This window comes from Lepisma saccharinum, chromosome 2 (assembly GCF_977018435.1).
Source record: "Lepisma saccharinum chromosome 2, izLepSacc3.1, whole genome shotgun sequence".
In the NCBI taxonomy this organism is placed as follows: Eukaryota; Metazoa; Arthropoda; class Insecta; order Zygentoma; family Lepismatidae; genus Lepisma; species Lepisma saccharinum.
Window position 1 is genome coordinate 150,779,667 of NC_139230.1, and position 20,773 is coordinate 150,800,439.

Genomic DNA, 20,773 nt, shown 5'->3' on the forward strand with positions numbered 1-20,773 from the left:
TTAGTTACACAAAAGTCAGATGTAATCTGAATATTTTTGTGCACGTATGGCACAAGAGCAAGAAAAGTTTGGTCAAAAGCAGAAGATACATTTTGTGTTGCATACGATTCCATTGTTTGAGCTCCAAAGCAGATGCAAATGATTATATTGTTTTGGCGCCAGAAGATTCTTGCGCATTGACCTACAGTGCAAACTTGTCAATCTATCAAAATCCCAGTCTTGTGCAACTGCTATGGCAGACAAGGAGCCATCCATCAATATGGGCATGTTTGGCCGAAACGAAGAACTGCTGTAGCTTCGCAATACTGTTGCAACAACACTTCGCAATACTGTTGCAACAACACTAATCCCATTGCTTTTTAGTTACCCAACTACGCTTTCTCAGTTTGAAATTGCCTGCAAACATATTCAGAAGACTTGGTTATGTGCTATTGAACTTAGTATTAAAATAAGTGATAGCCTGGAACCAGGAAGGATCGAATTCAAAATACAAATTGCCTTCTAAATCAGGATTGCATCTGAAATCCGAATTCCCACCAAAATCCAGAATCACTCAGAAATCTGGATTCTCTCCAAAATCCGAAATATGGATTGCCTCCAACCTCTGAAATCCACATTCTCCCTTTTAACCATCTAAATTCTGGATTTAAAAAAATCTGGATTTGGCCATCCCTAATCCAAACCACTATGTGCCTCCACCAGTTATTGAACCCGGAACCCCTTGATTACAATGCAGACTTCACACATTGGAATTGTAAAATAATGAACATTTCATATGGGTTTGGTAAGTATCGTAAGGGGAAATTCCTTTAGAAACATGTAGAATTCAATAAAGGCAAAAATCGTACAGTTTACCTTTCATACTTACTTCATACTTTGTGTATCCGAGTCTTCAGTCACGTTCTGAAAGTTGAATTTTGACACGACATTGCTTTTTGATGATATTTTGGTGACTGTGGTGTTTCTTTTTTCTTTCTTTTTTTATTTAAAACATGTTGATACTCAAATATGTCTTGAACCTCTTCATTCATTTCAAACTACAGAAGCTCCTTTTGCCACTCACTACTTTTATCAGCTATGTTAGATGATTATTTTACATAAACCGAAAATGAAATACTTCAATGGAAGCCACATGCACTACTGCTTCAAACGATAACAACTTCACTTGAAACTTGATGGCCCACTGACATGGTGGTAAAATCTGACAAAATCTGTAACGCCCCTTCTCTATGAGGGTTGAGAAATATAAAGAAAAGTATCTCCAGATCTTTATTTCCATTTCAGCTGCGAATGTTTTTCACACAAAAGGGAATTTGGACCCAGGACAAGTTTCCCTGTCACGGTAAATCCTCTTCTTTTCATCTTTTCTCAATTTACCAGATTGTAAAATCCAAGCGAGGGAGGCCAAACATGTGCACCCTCAAATTTGGGGTCTCGAGCTTCAAAAAGAATCAGGTACTGTACTCTCTTGGGCAATAGCTTATGACAGGAAATCGGTCGAAGGTTGTGTTCACAAATAAGAAATCCAACAGCAATTTTTCGTACACAGCAATCTAATCTAAATCTAGATCTACACTATGACACCCCTCAAAAAGTGCTTGGGATCGTCTGTACACGTCATGCAACCTATAAAAAGCATTGCAGGTTGAGAATACACTCATTCCAGCTACAGCAGTGAATATGGACAGACGAGGCAAACTGAGTGAGGCGGAAAGAGGCATGATCATTGGAGCCCACAGGTTTGGGCATTCGACCCGTGAGATTTCCAACAAATTTCAGATACCCCGGTCAACAGTGAGTGATGTTATCGTGAAGTGGAAGTGAGAGGGGGTCATGACATGTCGACCCAGACCCAGAAAACCGAAAATATTAACAGATCGTGACCGTTGATGCTTGAAACGTGTGGTGAAGTCAAACCAGAAGGCGTCGTTACAGATGGTGGCACAGGAGTGTTGATCGGCCCCAGTAGTGCTGCAAGTGGTCATACTGTCCGCCGGGAGATCGTCACACTTGGTTTTCATGGTCGCGCAGCAGTTCATAAGTTGCATATCACAGCCCGCAATGCGACCCGTCGGTTACAGTGGTGCAAGGAACGCCGCCATTGGAGTCTTGAACAATGGAAATCCATCCTATGGAGTGATGAATCACGCTACCAGATGTGGCGATCCAATGGATGAGTATGTGTGTGGCGTATGCCTGGTGAATGATGTTTACGGGACTGTATTGTACCTACAGTGAAATTCGGCTGAGGTGACATCATGGTGTGGTCCTGCTTTTTGTGGTATGGTCTTGGTCCTCTTGTTTTAGTTCGGGGAAACATGAATGGCGATGCGTACCAAAAAGTTCTGGACAATTCTGAACTAGCGACATTGTGGGAACAATTCGGTATTGGCCCATACCTGTTTCAGCACGACAATGATCCATGTCATAAGACAGGCATTATCAACACGTGGTTCGAGGACATGGGTGTGAAAAAACTTGATTGGCCAGCCCAAAGTCCAGATATCAACCCCATTGAACACCTTTGGGAAGAGTTGGAGCGGCACTTGAGAGCCAGGCCATGCCACCCAAAAAACACCACTATGCTGTTTGCCGCTTGCAGGAGGAATGGGGCAAGATTCCCATCGATACATATCGGAAATTGGTGGAAAGTCTTCCTCAAAGGGTTGCGGACATCATTGCGGCGAAAGGTGGCCCTACACGATACTGATGTGGTGCTGCGACCGGATTAACGTACTGGTATGGGGTGTCCAGTGAGGAATGGCAACACAGTGTATCACTAATATAGATTTCCTTTCTTTTCTTTCTTCTATTCTAATGCGATCACATTTTCACAAGAAATGAATGCGAATAAAAGATTCAACAATATTATGAAAATATTTCGGAAGTGTGAGGCCCTGTCCAGTGGCACGCGTCGCACACCCCTAATGGCGGACCTGGAATTTTCTGTTGCAAGATAGGTGAGATAATGCTGATTCTGGATTTCCTGTTGCAAGGTAAGTTGAACGTGGATATTTGGAATATTCACATATTACAAATAAAGTTTTCTTTTGAGAAATTTTGGGTTCATCACTGGTAATGTGACAAAGCATGATAGTTACTGATCCAGAAATGCCATTTGCTCAATGCGTTAGACACCATGTGTAAAGGCCTAAACTCCTGCCAGTCCTGCATATGGACCAGCACCACACGATGGCATTTAAAAATACCGAAAACAGATATTTCAGGGATTTTTTCCATTCACTTACATGCATATGAAGGTGGTGGCATACCTGAGTTTCAATACAATATGAATATTGGGGAAGTTTGTCAAAAGGGGTTTTTATTTTTTACTTGTTAAGAATTTTAAAATGTGGGTTTTTTAAATGCAAGGGAATGTTTTCATAGAATAACTATTCATCACAGAGTGTTGAAGTTGGTTTTATTTTTGATGGGATGGCTAGGGCTTACAGAGGAAGTACAATGTTGGCATTCAAACTTGATCCAGGTGCAATTAGAAGAAGGCAAATAAATTTACTCAAGAAACTTCTTTCTGGGGAGGCCCTGTGGTCCCCCACATTATGCCAAAGTTAACAGAAAAATTCCAAACTTTAGCTCTACTATATACCAAAAATCATCCCACAGGTTATCATTAAAATATTAAAATGTATTGCACAGTAGCAAAAAAGCAGTGTTGCCAACTTTTCTTGAGTAGGCTATTGGTTCAAGCAATGCCTATGTAACCTGTCACTTCAGTTTACGTACCACAAAAGACTACTCTGAGAAATGATACTATTTCGTGGATTTTTCAAATCCACAAAAAAAATAAACTATTTCCCAAATGTATTTTTTAAACTTCAAAAACTGTTTGTGACCTTGGAACATATTTATCTACATTATTTTCCTTACCAGCGCAATAATGGTCAGGAAAGCACCAGGTAACCTATTTACACTATTCCCATGAAAACAGAGAGAGACTGTTAGTACTTGGTACAAACTAGGAGTATCTCTGACACACTGGAGTGTCTGTAAAATTCCTGATAATATTGAAGATCGGATATTTCTATAGTCTGCAGGTTGCTTCTACATACATTTGTTATTACCGGTATTTGTATGATTTACAGCAAAATCATTAAGACTGTTATTCTTTTAAATACATTTCTAAATATTTTGTATTTCTAGCAGACAATCACACACATGTATTAAGCAGATTGATACATAATTAACATTCAGCATTGAGGGTTTGCCATTTTGTATTGGATAAGTACATCACTGCATTTGTACACTTTATATCATTACTCCATCAGAATCTGTAAAAATGATGTGACAATCGGTGACTGTGCCAGCCTGAAATAAGTGCGGGGGGCTAAAGATTTCGGGAGTCAAATTCTTGGGGGGCTAACTTATACCGGCTAAAAGGTATTTGCTTATGCTTTACTACAGTATAATTTTACCAGTGACACATTTTTCAGTCACATCCAAAGATAAATCACCGCATTTTGTTCCAGGCACGAATCTTTTATGTCAAATAAAATGCAATAATTATATTGTTTTCTTTTCCTAAGCCATTATTGAGTGGAATAATATCACAGATTTAATATTCATATGAACAATTCAAAATACGCCATAAAAACTACAATTATTAACTCCTTGAATCTCGTAACACTGTTTCTATGTAAGGAATTTGAGTAGCTACTAAAAAAAGTAAAAAAAGTAAAGTGCTCCCCTGCGCTATGCACCATGCCATGAAGGAGTATAGTAGGTGTGGGGCTGGGTGGGTGCCGGAGCTGTTTGAATAGGTGGAAAAAATCCCAGTTCTCCCCTGCTGGGGATCGAACCTGGGGTCTCTCGCATGGTAGTCAGATGCCCTAAGGACTGAGCTACCATGGCAGAGGTTTCAGTAGCTACTTTTTTGCTAAAATGAGAAAATGAACCACAGCAAGAAACTACGATAGTATAGCCTACATCTGTTTTAATAAGCAGCTACAACCTTGTTTAAATCCAAATATTTTGCAATCTCTTTCCCAAAGGACAAAATAGATAGAGCACTCAACCTCTTGTTACCAATTTGATTACAGACGTAACACTTGCATTGCTGCAAGCAGCCGTTAAGGGAGGTATGAACATTTCAATAACACAAAGTCTATAAAGTTCATAAAAGGCAATATTGAATGTTTCAACTATTTCAAGTATTCATGATGGTTGCGGTAAACGTGGTTTAAAATTACTTACGTGAAATTTAAAAACATTTCGCACTTCCGCATTGCTTAATGGTTAAATCCTATTAATTTCGACAGTGAATGAAGACAGTGGATCTTTGAAATTAATAGGATTTAACCATTAAATTGTGCAATGCGGAAGTGCGAAAAAAATTTAATTTCACGTAAGTATTTCAAGTAATCTTTATTTTGAGTTCCTTTCTGCCTCATAGTGTGCCATAACTCTAAATTGGCACACAATCACAACAGTAGGGAGCGGCAATAGATTGGGGCTTTTCGTGCTTCAGAAAAGTGGCACTAACTTAATAAAGTAGGCATCAAATAAACAATACCACCCTTCAATAGAAAGTGTATTAGTGATAGAGTTTTCTCTGCCAACTAACTACATAACTAAATCACTCTCTAGCCTTCTTAAACCTGAAGGTTTATGGCTGCAGCATCACAAGCCTTCCATCTGTCCCTATTGTGGGCAAGATCAATCCAATGTTTTCCATCCTTACCGACATGATGAAATTATGTTACGTTTTCTTGTTCAACGACTGGAATTCAGAACTTATACCTAAAAATGAGGAGGATGCGAGAAATACCATCCACTTAGGAGGTGTCACTCTCAAGGAACAAACATATTTTCACTACAAATTCACCTTCATTAGGAGGCAAATACATTGACATAAAATTAACTAATATATATAATTGCAACTCTTTCGCTGGGCATTTTGATCACTGAAAATAATTGCTGAAGATTATAATTTAATTTCAGAATGAATTCTGCATAAATATTGATGAGAATTGGATCAATAGTTTTAGATGTGCTTCAAAGATTGATTCTCCTGCACGGTATCCTGCAGAAATTATTTTCTAACCTCACAAATGAGACTTATTTAACATGTAGGACTAGGACTGCGAGTAATAAAATTGCCCAAGTGTGCTGAGTTTCGCATTGTTTTGCAATCATTAGTTGACTGGAATTTGAATTAAGGTTCACTATATGCACAGAGGCTAATCAGGACAAGAGCTATAGATATTAGTGGAATCCGAACCACTTAATGAAATGTTACCTACTCTGGGGATCAAACCTGGGACCCCTTTATATCAAGGCAACAATTTTATCGGGGCTGGGAGCCCTATTTTGATATTTGCAATTCTTATAATTTAAGATTGAGGTAGTTTGTGTACTCTTTAATTCTTTAACATCGTATTTCTCCCTCTCGAATATTTGCAGCATTAAGGACAGATGAAAGGAAACCAATCTGAGAACATCGCTAACAGTCATGCAATTGTCGGTATTCGAATGAGGAACAGAAAAAATGCATGACGGTTCTTTAGATTTTCAATGTCGTCCTGCATTGTCAAGACATATTCCGAAATATAGTGATACAATTAATAAAGGCTAATAATTTTACACAATTAATTGTATATGCCAAAAATCAAAGAACAAAATCACAGTCACTGAATACGTCCACCTATCAGGCAGGCAGCAGATTTCGTAGCAAGTTTGGGGACTCGTGATTGGTCAATTACTTAGTACCAAATATTCATTGGCCACTGTTATCCAGGCATGTCTGCAGCTGCCTCCCTCTCTTTGAATTTACAACACATCGTAATAAAGTAACCTTGCGATCTAACCAACCTAGAAAATGTATTTGAACATTGTACTTGCCCCAATGGAAGTTTTATTTTGGAAAATGAAAACTACTTTTGAAGTTTTCAGTCTAAATGCATCTACCATACTACAAAAATCTAGGGGGGCTACAGGGGGGCTGAGACTGGTTTTGGGGGGGCTTCAGCCCCCCTAGCTCCCCTGTAGCCCCGTCCCTTGTGACAATAGGTACATCTCTAATATGAATTAGGGATATAAATTTCTAACTGGTACTGATAAAGTGCAGATAGGAAATTTGCAGATACCAATAACTAATATTGTACCAACTTGATACAACCTGGTAAGCATTTTATGAAAAACCAAATGATTCGTTAAACTCCTCAAGTCACATTAAGTCATTGATGGGTTGTGCTTCAGAAGAAAGAAGTTGCACATTATTTGTTACAACAGCATAGTACAGTCAGGAGTAAATTGCCACTGTTAGGGACTTAGTGTAAAATGTGCTGAAATTCCTCAAACTTGCATCAAACCCCGAGAAAAACAAAACCTTGCAACATATATTGACAATTGAATTTTGTACTTGTCTGTTAAAAAGAAATACAGTGGAATTCTGATTTTATGTTCATGGATTTTACATCCTACATTCAATCTTCATTGTCCTAGTATGTTACGAAATTTTCCCAGAATTTTACATTTTCCTGCACTAAGTTTATTTCATCTTGATTCCCTGAAAAACAAAAATCAAGGTGTCACTGTATAAATTTAAATTTTATGAATTGTAGGATGTCTTCTAATGATTCCATAAGAACAACAATTTTCTCCTGACTGTACATGATTTATATATTATATATATAAATATATATATATTTTATCCATATATATATATATATATATATATGGATAAAAGCAAGGAGGGCCAAAAGGGCTAACTAAAAATCAAAGAAGGTTCCGTCTCTTTCTCCTCACACCGATGATGCTACGAAGTTAGCGAAAATTTTGAATTTTTCTACTGTCCGGTGAGTGTTTCCTCTTACTTTCTTTGATTTTTTATATATATATCTATATAAATAATTTATAAATATTTATAAATATAAATAACAAATGGGAAACTACAAACAGAAGTACAGGCTTTTTATGGAAATAATGGATTGGTCAAATTATTAGCATTTTTAACTGATATGCACTACGTAACTAGAAATATGGATTTCCCAAGTCCAGATGCACTTATTGAATTTTAAACACATGGTAAGAATACAATTGTAAAGTTTCTTATATATCACCTGCCACTGTTATTTATCATTGACATTTCAGTGTAAAAACAGAAATAATGTAAAATGAGTAGTGTTATTCTATCAAAGATGCTGGGCAATTCAGATTTATCCAGCATTCTTTCTTTAATAAAAAAAGGAAAAGCTGCAGACCCTCATGTAGTTTAACTGCAGCAAACTAGGTTCCTCTATCCTTCTCATGCCCCACATGCATACAGGGAATCAGAAGCTCTATGTCTAAGCTAAACTCCACAAAACCATCCTTCCTAACAGTTCTACCCAAAGTTTGCACATTTTGTTATACCGCATTACTATTCAAAGCTAACACATATGTAATGGCACTTTCACACTGACGGGATAAGGAACATGTTGCTTCGAAATGAACCAATCAAATACAAGCATTGTGGCATGTGTTTCTTTTGAAGGAAAATCTGATGCATGTCACTTGTCACTTCAAAGTGTGAAATCTCTCTTAAAGTATGTACTAATGATATTTATCACACTTGCTATGCAAATGCAAAAATACAAAAATTGCAAGAATAGAAGAGTTAAATCACATGTGGCGAAGCATAAAATCTTTCACCGGTTTATTTATAAATTTTCCTTGGCTATTACGGAGAAGGAATTAAATGTAAGTAATTATCACATTTAACATGCAGTAATGTAGAAAAACTTAGAAAGCAACTAGAATTGTCCATAAAAATGTGCAGGAAAACCTCTAATTTGATGTTGGATAATACAAAATATGTTTTAACTTGCAGCTTTGCATTCTTCACCTGACAAAATGAGGTTTTACTGTAATGCAGAATGAATAAGAAAATGAATGTCAATTTTTAATTCCAGGTTTTCCCAAAGAGAACACCCTGAAAGTACAAACTTTACCTTCTTACCGATAAATGTGATGTCAAAAGTGTAACTATAATTACTCTTTTACAAGCTTACCTGCTAATTAACATAGCAGAAATAACTGGAGTCCATCCAGTATGTAGAACTTCTTTAGTGTACTTATTGCGGGAAGCTATCCAGGCCCAAAGTGGTGTCAACAAAAGATAACCTATTATAATGAGTGGAGCCAGCCACTGTTCATTATCTGAAATAAAAGAAATAAAATATTTAATTTGAATTCTCACCTTGGATTTTAAAATTATTACAAAATTAAAGTCTGGTTTAATTCTGCAAAATTATCATGATCCTCTCTGCATAATTATCCTCACAAACAAATTGTACAACTAGTTAATCAGGAAGAAGAGAAATCAAAGTGAATTGACAGTCCAAGTACTTTAACAGTTGAAAATTAAATTGTTCAACTTCACATCTTGAATAACATGTTTCTACAACTGTACCCACATTCAATGCTTCCTCTGTTGAATTGAATCAATACTGTATGTGGTAGCACACATCGAGATCTCACTAGGCTATTTAAACTGCACTTCCATTGTGAAAAAGAACATTATGTGTAATGTGAGAGGAATTCAGACTAGCTTCTCAATACATGAACACAAGGTTTATTCCTGAATAGCTTCACAAGCAAGCAACATGGTCAATTCTTTTCACCAAGTAGTTCCCTTACTAAGTTTCACACACAGCACTGAATATTAACATGCAGGAGATGTACTACATAAAAATTTAATCAGAAAATGCAGGCTCATACCTGCATTTAGAAAAAAAAAATTACCACATTTACGCATGTACAGTATAATATCCATGTTTTCCAAAATTTTATCCACAAAAGAACCTATGGCATGTGTTACACACAGAATAATACCAACAGCTACATGAAACCACACGTAAATAGATCTTTCTCACAATTTTCACCTTCTATTAGAATCTTTTGCATCACTGAGGAAAGTGACAAAGAGTTCTGGTGGAAGATTGAGAGCACATACTTGTCACATGAGAGCTGTAACTTCCATATTTGATATGCAAGAAACACTTCACGTCACCAAGCAAAGTGGTGTGGTTTTGGGGAGATTGATTTGATTTGATTGATTTAGTTTATTTTACTTCGAGTTTTGTGCCTCGTGGCTAATTTGAGAAGATGGGGATGAGTGATGAAATGGATGAATGGACATTCACAAACAACCAAGCCCGGGCAGGATTCGAACCCAGGACCCTTGTGGGGGAGATTGAGTGTGCACCTACTTTCACGGAGGAGATGTAACATCAGTATTTGTTGCAAAATAAACATTTTATGTCACCAAGCAAAGTAATGCAGTTTTGGTGGAGATCAAGTGTGACCTGCCATGATACAGAAGCCATAACATTGGTACTTATTGTGTAAAAAACATTTTGTGTTACCGAGCAACATGGGATGCTTCGAGCAGAGATAAAGTGGTCACCTACAGTCACACAGAAGCCATAACATCAGTACTTGTCACCTGAGAAATAATGGAAATTAACTTCTCATAAATAGTTTCCAATGTATGACACTGCCACGAACAGGCATAGGCCATGTGACCTTCAAATTAAAATAATAGATTAAAAAGCACAATAAAGTTTAGTACCTATAACTTTAGGTATACTTGGAAGGAAAGTATGCTAAATTTAAAATGCAAATTTTGGGAAAAAGAAAAAAAAGTTGAGGTCCCTACTAATTTAAGTACGAGGGGGTGCTGAAAAGTTCGTAGCCCAACCCAGAAGGAGTGCACGTGGAATGATGAAACTTTACAGTTTTAAAGAACATATCTTAGTATGTACACATGCAAATTTTCATATTAATAACTGAATTGTTATTGTGCTTTTCGGACCCCTGAAGTGATCATGTGTGCTCAGCCAGCGAATTTTACAAACATCGAGATCAGAGCTGTCATCAAATTTTTGTTCCACCAAGGAAAGTCGCCGAAGCAAATTCATGAGGAAATCAGTGGAACACTACGGGACTCTCCTCCATCATATGCAGTGGTGAAGAAGTGGGTGGCACAGTTTAAACTTGGCGATTTTTCAACAGATGATGCTCCACGTGCAGGAATACCAAAAACAGTGACTGTCCCCAAAATCGTGGATGAAATTCATGACCTTATTCTTGAAAATCACAGAATCTCAGCAAAACGTGTGGCAGAGATTATGGGCATTTCTCGGGAACGCGTTGGTACCATAATTCATAATGACTTGGACATGCGCAAGCTCTCGGCAAAATGGGTTCCCAAAAATCTGTCAGCAGATCAAAAGTGTGAAAGAGTGAGGACATCAAGGGAAGTCATTGCCCATTTTGAACGAAATGCCGACCAATTTCTGTCACGAATATTAACTATGGATGAAACATGGTTGTACCACTACGATCCTGAAACGAAACAACAGTCAATGGAGTGGCGGCACTCAGGTTCCCCTCTCCCCAAGAAGTTCAAGAGGCAGAAGTCGGCTGGGAAAGTGTTTGCAACATTCTTTTGGGATAAGGATGGAGTCGTACTCATAGACCACCTGCCCAAGGGTCAGACATTTAATGCAGAGTATTACTCTGCATTACTCACAAAATTAAAAGACAAATTGAAAGTGCAACGCCGCAGAAAAATGAAAAAAGGAATTCTGTTCCTGCAGGACAATGCCCCTGTCCATCGAGTACTGCAAACACAACTGACATTGCATGATCTAGGGTTTCAATGTCTAGATCACACCTTTATTCCCCAGATCTAGCTCCATCAGACTATTTCCTATTCCCCAAACTCAAACAACACTTGAAAGGACGCCATTTTGGATCTGATAAGGAGGTGATTAGTGCTACGGAACAGTGGTGTGTAGAACAGCCTTCAGAATTTTTTTTCACAGGTCTTCATAAATTGGAGCACCGTGCAAGGAAGTGTATTGAACTTCGGGGGGAGTATATAGAATAACTGTAAAATTTCATCATTCCACGTGCACTCCTTCTGGGTTGGGCTACGAACTTTTCAGCACCCCCTCGTACATGTCTATTTTGTTATTTATAATGAAATGCATGAAGAAAAAATCACAAACATATGCCACAACATGAATGCACAGAATATTATACTGGCTGTGAATCCACATGCCAGAGCCCTGGGTGTACTATGTGGAAGTGACACCATTAGTGGACAGAGCCTTGCATGCCTGGAAAGCTTCTGCAGACAAGACCTTTTCAAGCATGTTCTTTTCAAACTTGCTGCAAAGTACAAAAACAAAATCATAGCTTGAGAACTAATTGTTGTAGTGATGAAATCAGTTTTGTTTTTAGATAGGTCTTTTAGCAGAGGTAAAATTTATACATTGTGCCTTCCAAGAATGAGTGTTAAAGGAAGAAGAAGAAAATTGAACTTTCTAAAAAAAAATGGCATACCCCTGTGGCCCCTACAATAGACCAAAGTGAATGACAAAAAATTGTAGTATGAAGCAGTGGTAACATTCCAACAACTATGCAAAGTTTCATTGAAAGCAGAGAAAAAAATAAAAATGTGTATAAGTGGAAGTGATGCCAGTTTGCAAAAATAATTTCTGGAATTTCGCTTCTAGCATTGGCCCAATGGATGCTGGATGGACTAAATTTAGAGGGAAGCATGACAAAAGACCAGTGTATGAGGATATGTAATGCCTGTGCCTTAACTTGGAAGAAAAAAAAACCTGAAATTATGGTGTTCAGAAATGTGTAATTTCAGAAAATTTTGAAATTTAGGCTTTTACCCCCACACTCCCACTAGACCCTTCATTGTCACACATTGTTAAACTGTTCTTTTGTTCTCATTATCACATGTAAAAGTAAAATATATCAGAAAAAAGTGGTGGTTGAGGAGTTTTTATAATCTATCCAATAATACTATGATGGGTAACAAAGGACTTTTTCTCTGCTTATTGATAATAGTAACAATGGATATATTGTTTTGTAATTCGAGTATGTCATACTTTCATGTGTATTCTGATGAACAAAGAAGACAAACTGAAATATTGCATGCAGTGTTCAAGAAATGGTGTGATAATTGCTGCCATGAGGAGCTGGGAGATTTATCTCCCATCTGTTCTCAATGGAAAAACCTGCATGGTTGATATATTTCCTATCTGTCTGCTAAAGGTTATGGGAAAGTCACCCCTTACATTCCAGTTAATGCATGTAACTAGGTGACTGCAATGTATTTTGTCTTAGAAAAAATTAGCTTCACATCATGAAATTTACAAAAGCAGAGTACATGAAGTATGCTTTTATATCATGGCCGAGTTGACATCATTTTGAACAATGTTAAAACTCTTACCAATTCCCACCAATAAACAATTTAAATTTAGAATATTTATAAATTTTAATAAATAAGTATACATTGGAACTATGCCATATTGACTTGGTGGTCATTACATCAATAATTTTTCGATCTCCCCATTAAAGTTCACACATTCAAGCCCCAGCCTGGGCAATGACATGACAACAATAAGGCAAATGCTACACAATATAAATTTGACAGGTTTATTTTAAAATATTGATAATTTCCATTTGACCACAAAATCCTTTTTTCACATGATGGTGGTGCAAAGTGTTTCCAATTGCATAATTTCGCAGATACTTAAGAAGCACGACAATCTGAAATAGGTGTATGCATCATAGTGGGAAGGAAGATGTACTTTGTCTGAAGTGAAATACTGGAATAATGTTCCAGTGAATAATTGGACAAGGGGCAAATTACACAAAACCTCTTTTATCAGTTTTCTCACTGTGCTAAATTATATTTTCACCATTTCACATCACTTTTCTGTTTTTTGAAACTTCATTGTGACAATAACAATGGCTAAGGAAATCATGGAAGTGATGAGGAACACCCCTTTCAAGTTTTTATTTGTTTATTTAGCATCCCTGTATTATCTATACAATTGTGATGGAGAGGACTGATATACTTCATCAGATGTAAATTGAGTTTATTTTTTTAAGTGAAACTTCATAGAGGATTCAGGTATTTGCAGAAGCAGATACAGATAAATGAAAATTCGGTTTCATTCTGAATTATCTATTCCATTAATAATTACATGAAAATAGCTAAATTATGTTGTCCGTATTGAAACAGCATTGTATCTATGCATTTGTATAAGTGTGCGAGGGGGGTGGGGGTGCACACAGTGCTTTAACTGCTACCACAAGTGCCGATTGCTGATACTCTCTAGCAATTCCTACTGATACAAATACTTGAAAATTGTACCAATTCTAAGTAGATCAGAATATTTATTTATACATTTTACTGTAAAAATATTCCATCGGAACTATGTCATAGCAATCTACCAGGGTGATTGAAAAAGATTACATGATGCTGAAAAACATACTCTGAGAGGAAGGAATACTTTATAAGAAGGCCTGGATAAAGATGGAACAACAATGTTGAGATGCATCAGGGAATGCTATGGCAATAACTTCAGAGTTTAAAATGACCGGGAGCTAATTAGTTGAAACAGAAAAATATATACTCTTTACACATGACAAGCACAAGTCCTCATTATGTAAACAAAATATATGAGCAAGTAACATTGTAACCATGTTAATTTTTAGTTGCAACAAAAATTCCTCTTCGTTAATTTCCTATGTATGCATATTATATAAATTATGAATGAGAGAGAATAATTGGTACTCTTTGTGTACAAACTGATATAGCAATGTTGGTGTACTGTTATATTGATAAAATTGGCGATAGTTTTACTGATCTCAAATTTCTATAAATTAACCTTAGCTTAGTGAAAAATTCTGCTATTTCATTATTATCATTATTATTAATACATATAAAGGAATAATTCACATAACCTTGTTATGTCACATAAATGCCTAAATGTGCACTTTAAGACAAAATCTGTCAGTTACATACATTAAGATGATGGAACATTTGCAGTTTATATTTAATTAGAATATATATATATATATATATATATATATATATATATATATATATATATATATATATATATATATATATATATATATATATATAGCACCGCACCCACGAATGCTCATTTAGGGGATGTGGGGGTAGGGGCCCCACATTCTTGATCTCTACCATTTTTGGAAGTGATGTGATCAGCACCATGCTCCAGTCACCTTTATACCCCAGGGCTGCCCCCAGGTACCCATTGATTTGAGGCTGGGCAAGCCCCAGAGCCACTTATGCAGGAACAAGGCTGTAAAAATTCCAACCTTAGATCACTCACCCTGGGAATCAAACCCGGGTTTCCTGCATGGCAGGTTATTTCTAATATAAATACATAAACAGTTATTCATGCTTTGTACCTACATCAAATATTCATCATTAATGAAAAAATAAGTTGCACTTTATATCATACCTATAGCATCGTACAAGTAGGATGCAATCCATGACAATAGAGCAAGAGTAGTAAGATCTCCTAGACTGGCAGCTATTGGTGTTGCAACATTATCAGGATTGATTTTGTAGTGTCGTGACACAATAATAACAACCACCATGATAATCCCTAAAAAGAAGAAACAATTTTGAAAGTTAGAGTGGCCATTCAACTTGTATACTAGTCTTCAAAATTAATACTAATCATTTGACAAACAATCATGCTATGTAGCAGATGAGCAGGCATAACAAACTGAATAAGTAAGACTTGAAGCTTTCCTGGCGATGAATGATGAATAGATTTTCTCGGGCTATCAACCAGGTGAGTTGTGGAAAATATTCAAAGTTTTCGAGAGCTAACATCACTCTCATCTTCAGGGTTGAAGTGCAGTTCTGAGCATCAAACTGGTGTATATATGTTCGTGGAGGGCGGATCCTGGTGAAGATGGCAGACCAATCGGGTGGCATGTCTGCTGCGTGCGTGCTTCTGGTCTAGTTCGAGCCCTGTGTCGCGATTAAGATAATATTTTTCTTCATGAATGGTTATTGCTTCCTTGATGATGCGGCCCCAGTAGTTTGAAGTTTTCTGTATTGCTGAAATCTGGTCTGTGTCCCTCACTGATTGAATGTTCTGCTAGACCAGACTTTTTAGGATGGAAATACTTGATGTTGCTTTGGTGTTCTTTACAGCGCTGTTCTATTCTGTTTCCACAACTCACCTGGTCGATAGCCCGAGAGAATCTATTCATCAAACTCAATAAGCTTTCTCTTATGAAAATCATGATAAATCATATCCAAAGAGCAGCTAGAGATAGAAGTGGTTCAACCAACATGGATAATGTGTTCACACTAGTGTGCTGTAGTCAAGAGCCAGTGAAAATAAAACATTCTGGATTTTTAAGTCTTCGTAGCTGAATGTTGGCATTTTTTAAAATGATAGTTTGTAAAATATCAAATGCGTGTTTATTTACAGTTTGATGATAATGACACTAGTATTTTGTAGGGATGGGATCGATTAATCGGTATTCTATCAGTATCGGCCAATATAGGCATATCGGTAAAATTGATGATTATTGTACTGATCCAATATATTGATAAATATCTTATCAGTATCAGCCAAAATTTTATATCAGCCCATCTCTAGTATTTAGTATATTTTCTACACAAAATGTTTGCTATATTTGCCTATAAAAATTATTGAGTTTTATAATCAAGAAAAAATTAAGTTTGTTTACAGTTTACAAATTACATTTCCTTTCATATGAGCTTCACCCCAACAGTACATGTATTTTGTTTCCTTTCTTTTCCTTTCTTAGAGCTCACCATTAAATGATTATGAGATGTAATCATGTGCTTTAATGTACTTTCACCATTAGTGATTCTGATATCTACAAACTTCTAAAATAAATAATTAATAGAATAATGCACATATCAGTGATTATTTTTTAAAAATCACCTGATTTAAATCTTGATATAAATTGCGATTTAAATCAACCCAGCTTGACTTTTGGAAAATCTCAAATGCATTTCTGTAGAACATGTGGTTGTCCTGTGCAGAAAATTTGTCAGTTGTGATTATATTTACGCAAATGTTAACACGGAACATCGCCTCATCTAAGAAACAAATACCAATCTTCATAGCATGTTCACAGCAAATTCACCTTTCTTGGGTTGTTTTGTGGCTTGATTTCATGCAACAACTGAATTTTGTATGCATGCAACCTTAACTTTTTTTGTATGACATAACACAGATAATTCAGGAAGGTCCAATTCTTGACTATGGTGCAGGAGCAATTTTGTGGACCACAAATGCACGAGTCTCAGATTCTCTCCACTGTTTTGTCTGATATTCTCAGTCTACCTGATGATTTTAATTCTTCACACTACCCATATCTTGTAACTGCATGACTCGTCGATGAATATTGTTCTTATGCAGTGGATCCTTCTGATACTGGTGTCCAAATTGCTTTTGCATCAGAATCACAGCAGCTTTATCTTGTATGATATACACTGCACTACAGTGCACAAATTCACGCTGCAACTTCCTACCTGGTAGCACACAATACAGACTGCTTAGTTTTCCCAGTTTCATGGCACTACCTGGAAGCTGTGGCCACATCTTATTTCCTGCTAGTGCACAAACTGCAGTTGTTCACATAGTTTCCTCAATTGCCACCTTGCGGTGCTGCCTACAGAAACTCTGAGATGCTGAACCTAATACAACTACCTTCAAGGTTTATCATGTAACGTCTCTTTCACGATAACCTTACAAAATCCTACCATTCATTTGGGTAGGGCTGACCAACTCTGTGGCCATCCATTTCATGACTTGTGCAGTATGCTATCCATAAGCAGGAGAGACCCCTCCTCTGTCCATGAGTCACAGAAGCTCTACAGCAAGTTTTCTTGTGCTCTGCATATTATCAAGAAGACTACAACCGCAGTAGTTCAAAGTGGATTGTATGATGTGATGTCCAGAACACAGTAAGAATCCTTGGGTGCAGTGCAGGCTTTAGAGATGTTCCATGGTGGCTCACCCTACGACAAATTGACATGAATGCCACACAAGGTTGTAAAAGATCTTTTTCCTTTTCAAGTAACTATGCACTACAATAACTGCTCATGTTCACATCCTGCTCAAGTCAGATCTCCTTATATTTCCGACAAATCATATGAAACCTATTTATCCACTTTGCAAACTTTTCCTAGTGAATACAGGTGATCATACAGGTTACATATGGATTAGTCTCAATCATGTCCTAAGCGTTATCGTTCACAAATGAAAGCCTGCCATATTTGCAGGAGCATCTTTGACACAAAACTTCTAAACCAGAACTAAGCTTTGCAACCACTTAACATGTCCACATGAAACACTGGACATATGTTACACGTTGTATGATTTGCTTTTCTTCTGAGCTTATACTTGCACAACAAGGTACACTACATTTCTACTTCATCACATCTCTTCTACTCTCCAACTTAGTGTTTCTATTGTGAGGAACAACAGATTGCTAATATACTGGATAACACTAATGTTGTTCCATGGGACTTCTGCTAGCATGCAGAGGACAACAGCATCAGAGAAGAGAAAAAAATGCCAGAACTTTCAACTGCAGATTGTGGAAAAATACATCAAATTAATTTTCCTGCTACTACATAATGTTGTACATGAAAAATAAACACTGTAAAGTTTGGTGATGCATTTTTAATCTAACCACACACATTCTTGATATTGTTCTGAAAAAACAAGTACAGATTATTATAGGTAAGTCAAAACAAGGCCACCTTGCACCAGTTCTGACACACACACTTTAGAAACACATATACCAGGACTCAAATCTATAAACTTTGGAGTGCACATCATCAGCTTAATGCTCAGCATCACCTAGAGTGCCAGCCAGTTCTTTACCTTGCCTCAACACCACTCTTTACATGTGATTTCTAGTAATACATTATTTTCAGATAGATTTTTGCCAGGTTAATACACGACCAACACAAAATAATAGTAGTGTTAATTTCTAAAATTTACACCAAAGTTTACCAACAACACAGGCCTGCATGTTTCAGGGGTTTGAGAAGTAATGGTGGTTTTTTTTTTAGTATACTTATGGTGCTGAACATGAAAATGACACCCGTTTTATTCCTCCATCCATAGTTCTTGCTCTACAGCTACCACGTCATTAATATGTAGTGCACACACATTCACGGACTTGTCTGCAATGTATTGTGAACTTTTTGTTTAATACAGTTTCGTTGTTGTAAGTATGTAGGTGTAGCAACAATGTTTTCCTGATGCTATGTCAGGAATTTCAGAAGCAGTTTCATCATTGGCAGTGAGTGACCTGGTGAATGTTTCCAGTATCTCTGCAAGAAATTTCACACAGTATCCTTCGCCAAGGTGAAAGAAGTTGTATTTTAGGCACAGATATAAGAAAGTTAATCAAGGATTTTCCAAAACAAAAGGGCTCTTTACTGAAGTGTATTGCTGACTTGCAACGTACCTGACAAATTAACTGCGATGTTTGTATTTCCCATCTTATGGAGGCTCATAGCAGTTTGGTTCCTACTTTAAACTGTAGGTCTAGTGTAAAAAAAAAAAAAGGTAAAGTGTTCCCCTGTGCATAGCACCATGCCATGAAGGCGTATAGGGGGTGTGGGGGTAATGCCCCACACTTTCTTGATCCGGTCGTGAGTGGGGTGATGTGACCGCCTTTACCCCCCAGGGTTTCCCCCAGGTACCCATGTTATTCGACGCTGGGTGGGCGCCGGGGCCTCTTCCACCGTTAGAAAAGTTCCCGGATTTGAACCAGCCGGGGATCAAACCCGGGACCTCGAGCATGGTAGTCAGACACGTTAGGTCTAGTGTCCATTAGCTTATCTGTGCATAAAGTGGACTTAAAAATAAACCTCATTCACTCACTTTATCACATCTTATTAACATAATATCAAATGTAATATGGTGATGTATAGTTTGTAATGTACTCAGTAACATAATGTCATTATTTGTAATGTGGTGCATATTTTGTAATGTAGGGTCTATTTGGTTTCAATCATGCTTTTTTGATGTTATTTGCTGTAAGGGAACTAAACATATTTTCAAAGCAACACTCCAAATTCTTCAATTGTATGCTTTTCCGTGAAATAAACTTTTCGCTCCAACTGAACACTTCTACAAAGGTTATTATGTGAACACGTCCTAATATGAAAGAGAACAGGTATAGTAATGATGGTGATGATGACTGACTATTGTGATGGCACTTCCCGAGATTCTGGCAACTAAATGTAACCTCAGTATGTGTTACCTGTGTGTTTGTTAGTGTTTTAGAGTGAATAGAAGTTACTTATCGGCATTACATTAACCTTATACTTAGAGGCACATGATTTTGGTAAATAAAAAAGCAAATTTCAGTACAAAAACTGAGTCAATTTCGGGTTCAAAAGCAGTAAATAAAATAAAATTGTGGTGTTATAGCAGTGAAAAGTGGTATATAAAAAGATATTTTGATTTTAAAATTGTGAATATAATCCTAAATTTGATTTAAAAACTACTTATTACACAAAATTAACATTTTATATCTAATAGCACATTTATGTAGTTATCAGAATATTAAGTTTATTTCTCTGTAAAGGAGTCCATTTTTGCTTCTCCAATATTAACAGCAGAATTAATCAATTTTCTATGAATTGCATTAACTCGCAGGTTAATTCAGACCTCAGAAGGTCTGGCATCGGTAAATAAACCCTAAATTTCATGTTTAAGAGTTTATTTCGCATTTTGCAGTTCATTTCGCATTATTTTGTGACAAAACATGGTAGCAAAATATATCTCACACCTTTCAAAATCATGAAAAATTAACACCACAATGTGTTTTTTGACATTCAGTTTTTTCATCAAAAACGAAATATGCATGCCCCTACATATACTCAATTTCAGGATTATTATGA

The 20,773-nt window shown here is 36.8% G+C and overlaps 1 protein-coding gene across 4 annotated transcripts in view; it reads right to left on the reverse strand.

The window, feature by feature from the left end:
- Window positions 1-20,773, reverse strand: part of LOC145984145 (solute carrier family 41 member 1-like) — an 87,710-nt gene that overhangs the window by 15,208 nt on the left and 51,729 nt on the right. For all 4 annotated transcript variants that reach the window (XM_083117606.1, XM_083117605.1, XM_083117604.1 and 1 more), the window contains 2 exons: window positions 15,312-15,458; window positions 9,009-9,156 (listed from right to left, as the gene is read on the reverse strand). In XM_083117606.1, coding sequence (XP_082973732.1) covers window positions 9,009-9,156; window positions 15,312-15,458 — 295 coding nt within the window. The remainder of the gene's footprint in view (window positions 1-9,008; window positions 9,157-15,311; window positions 15,459-20,773) is intronic.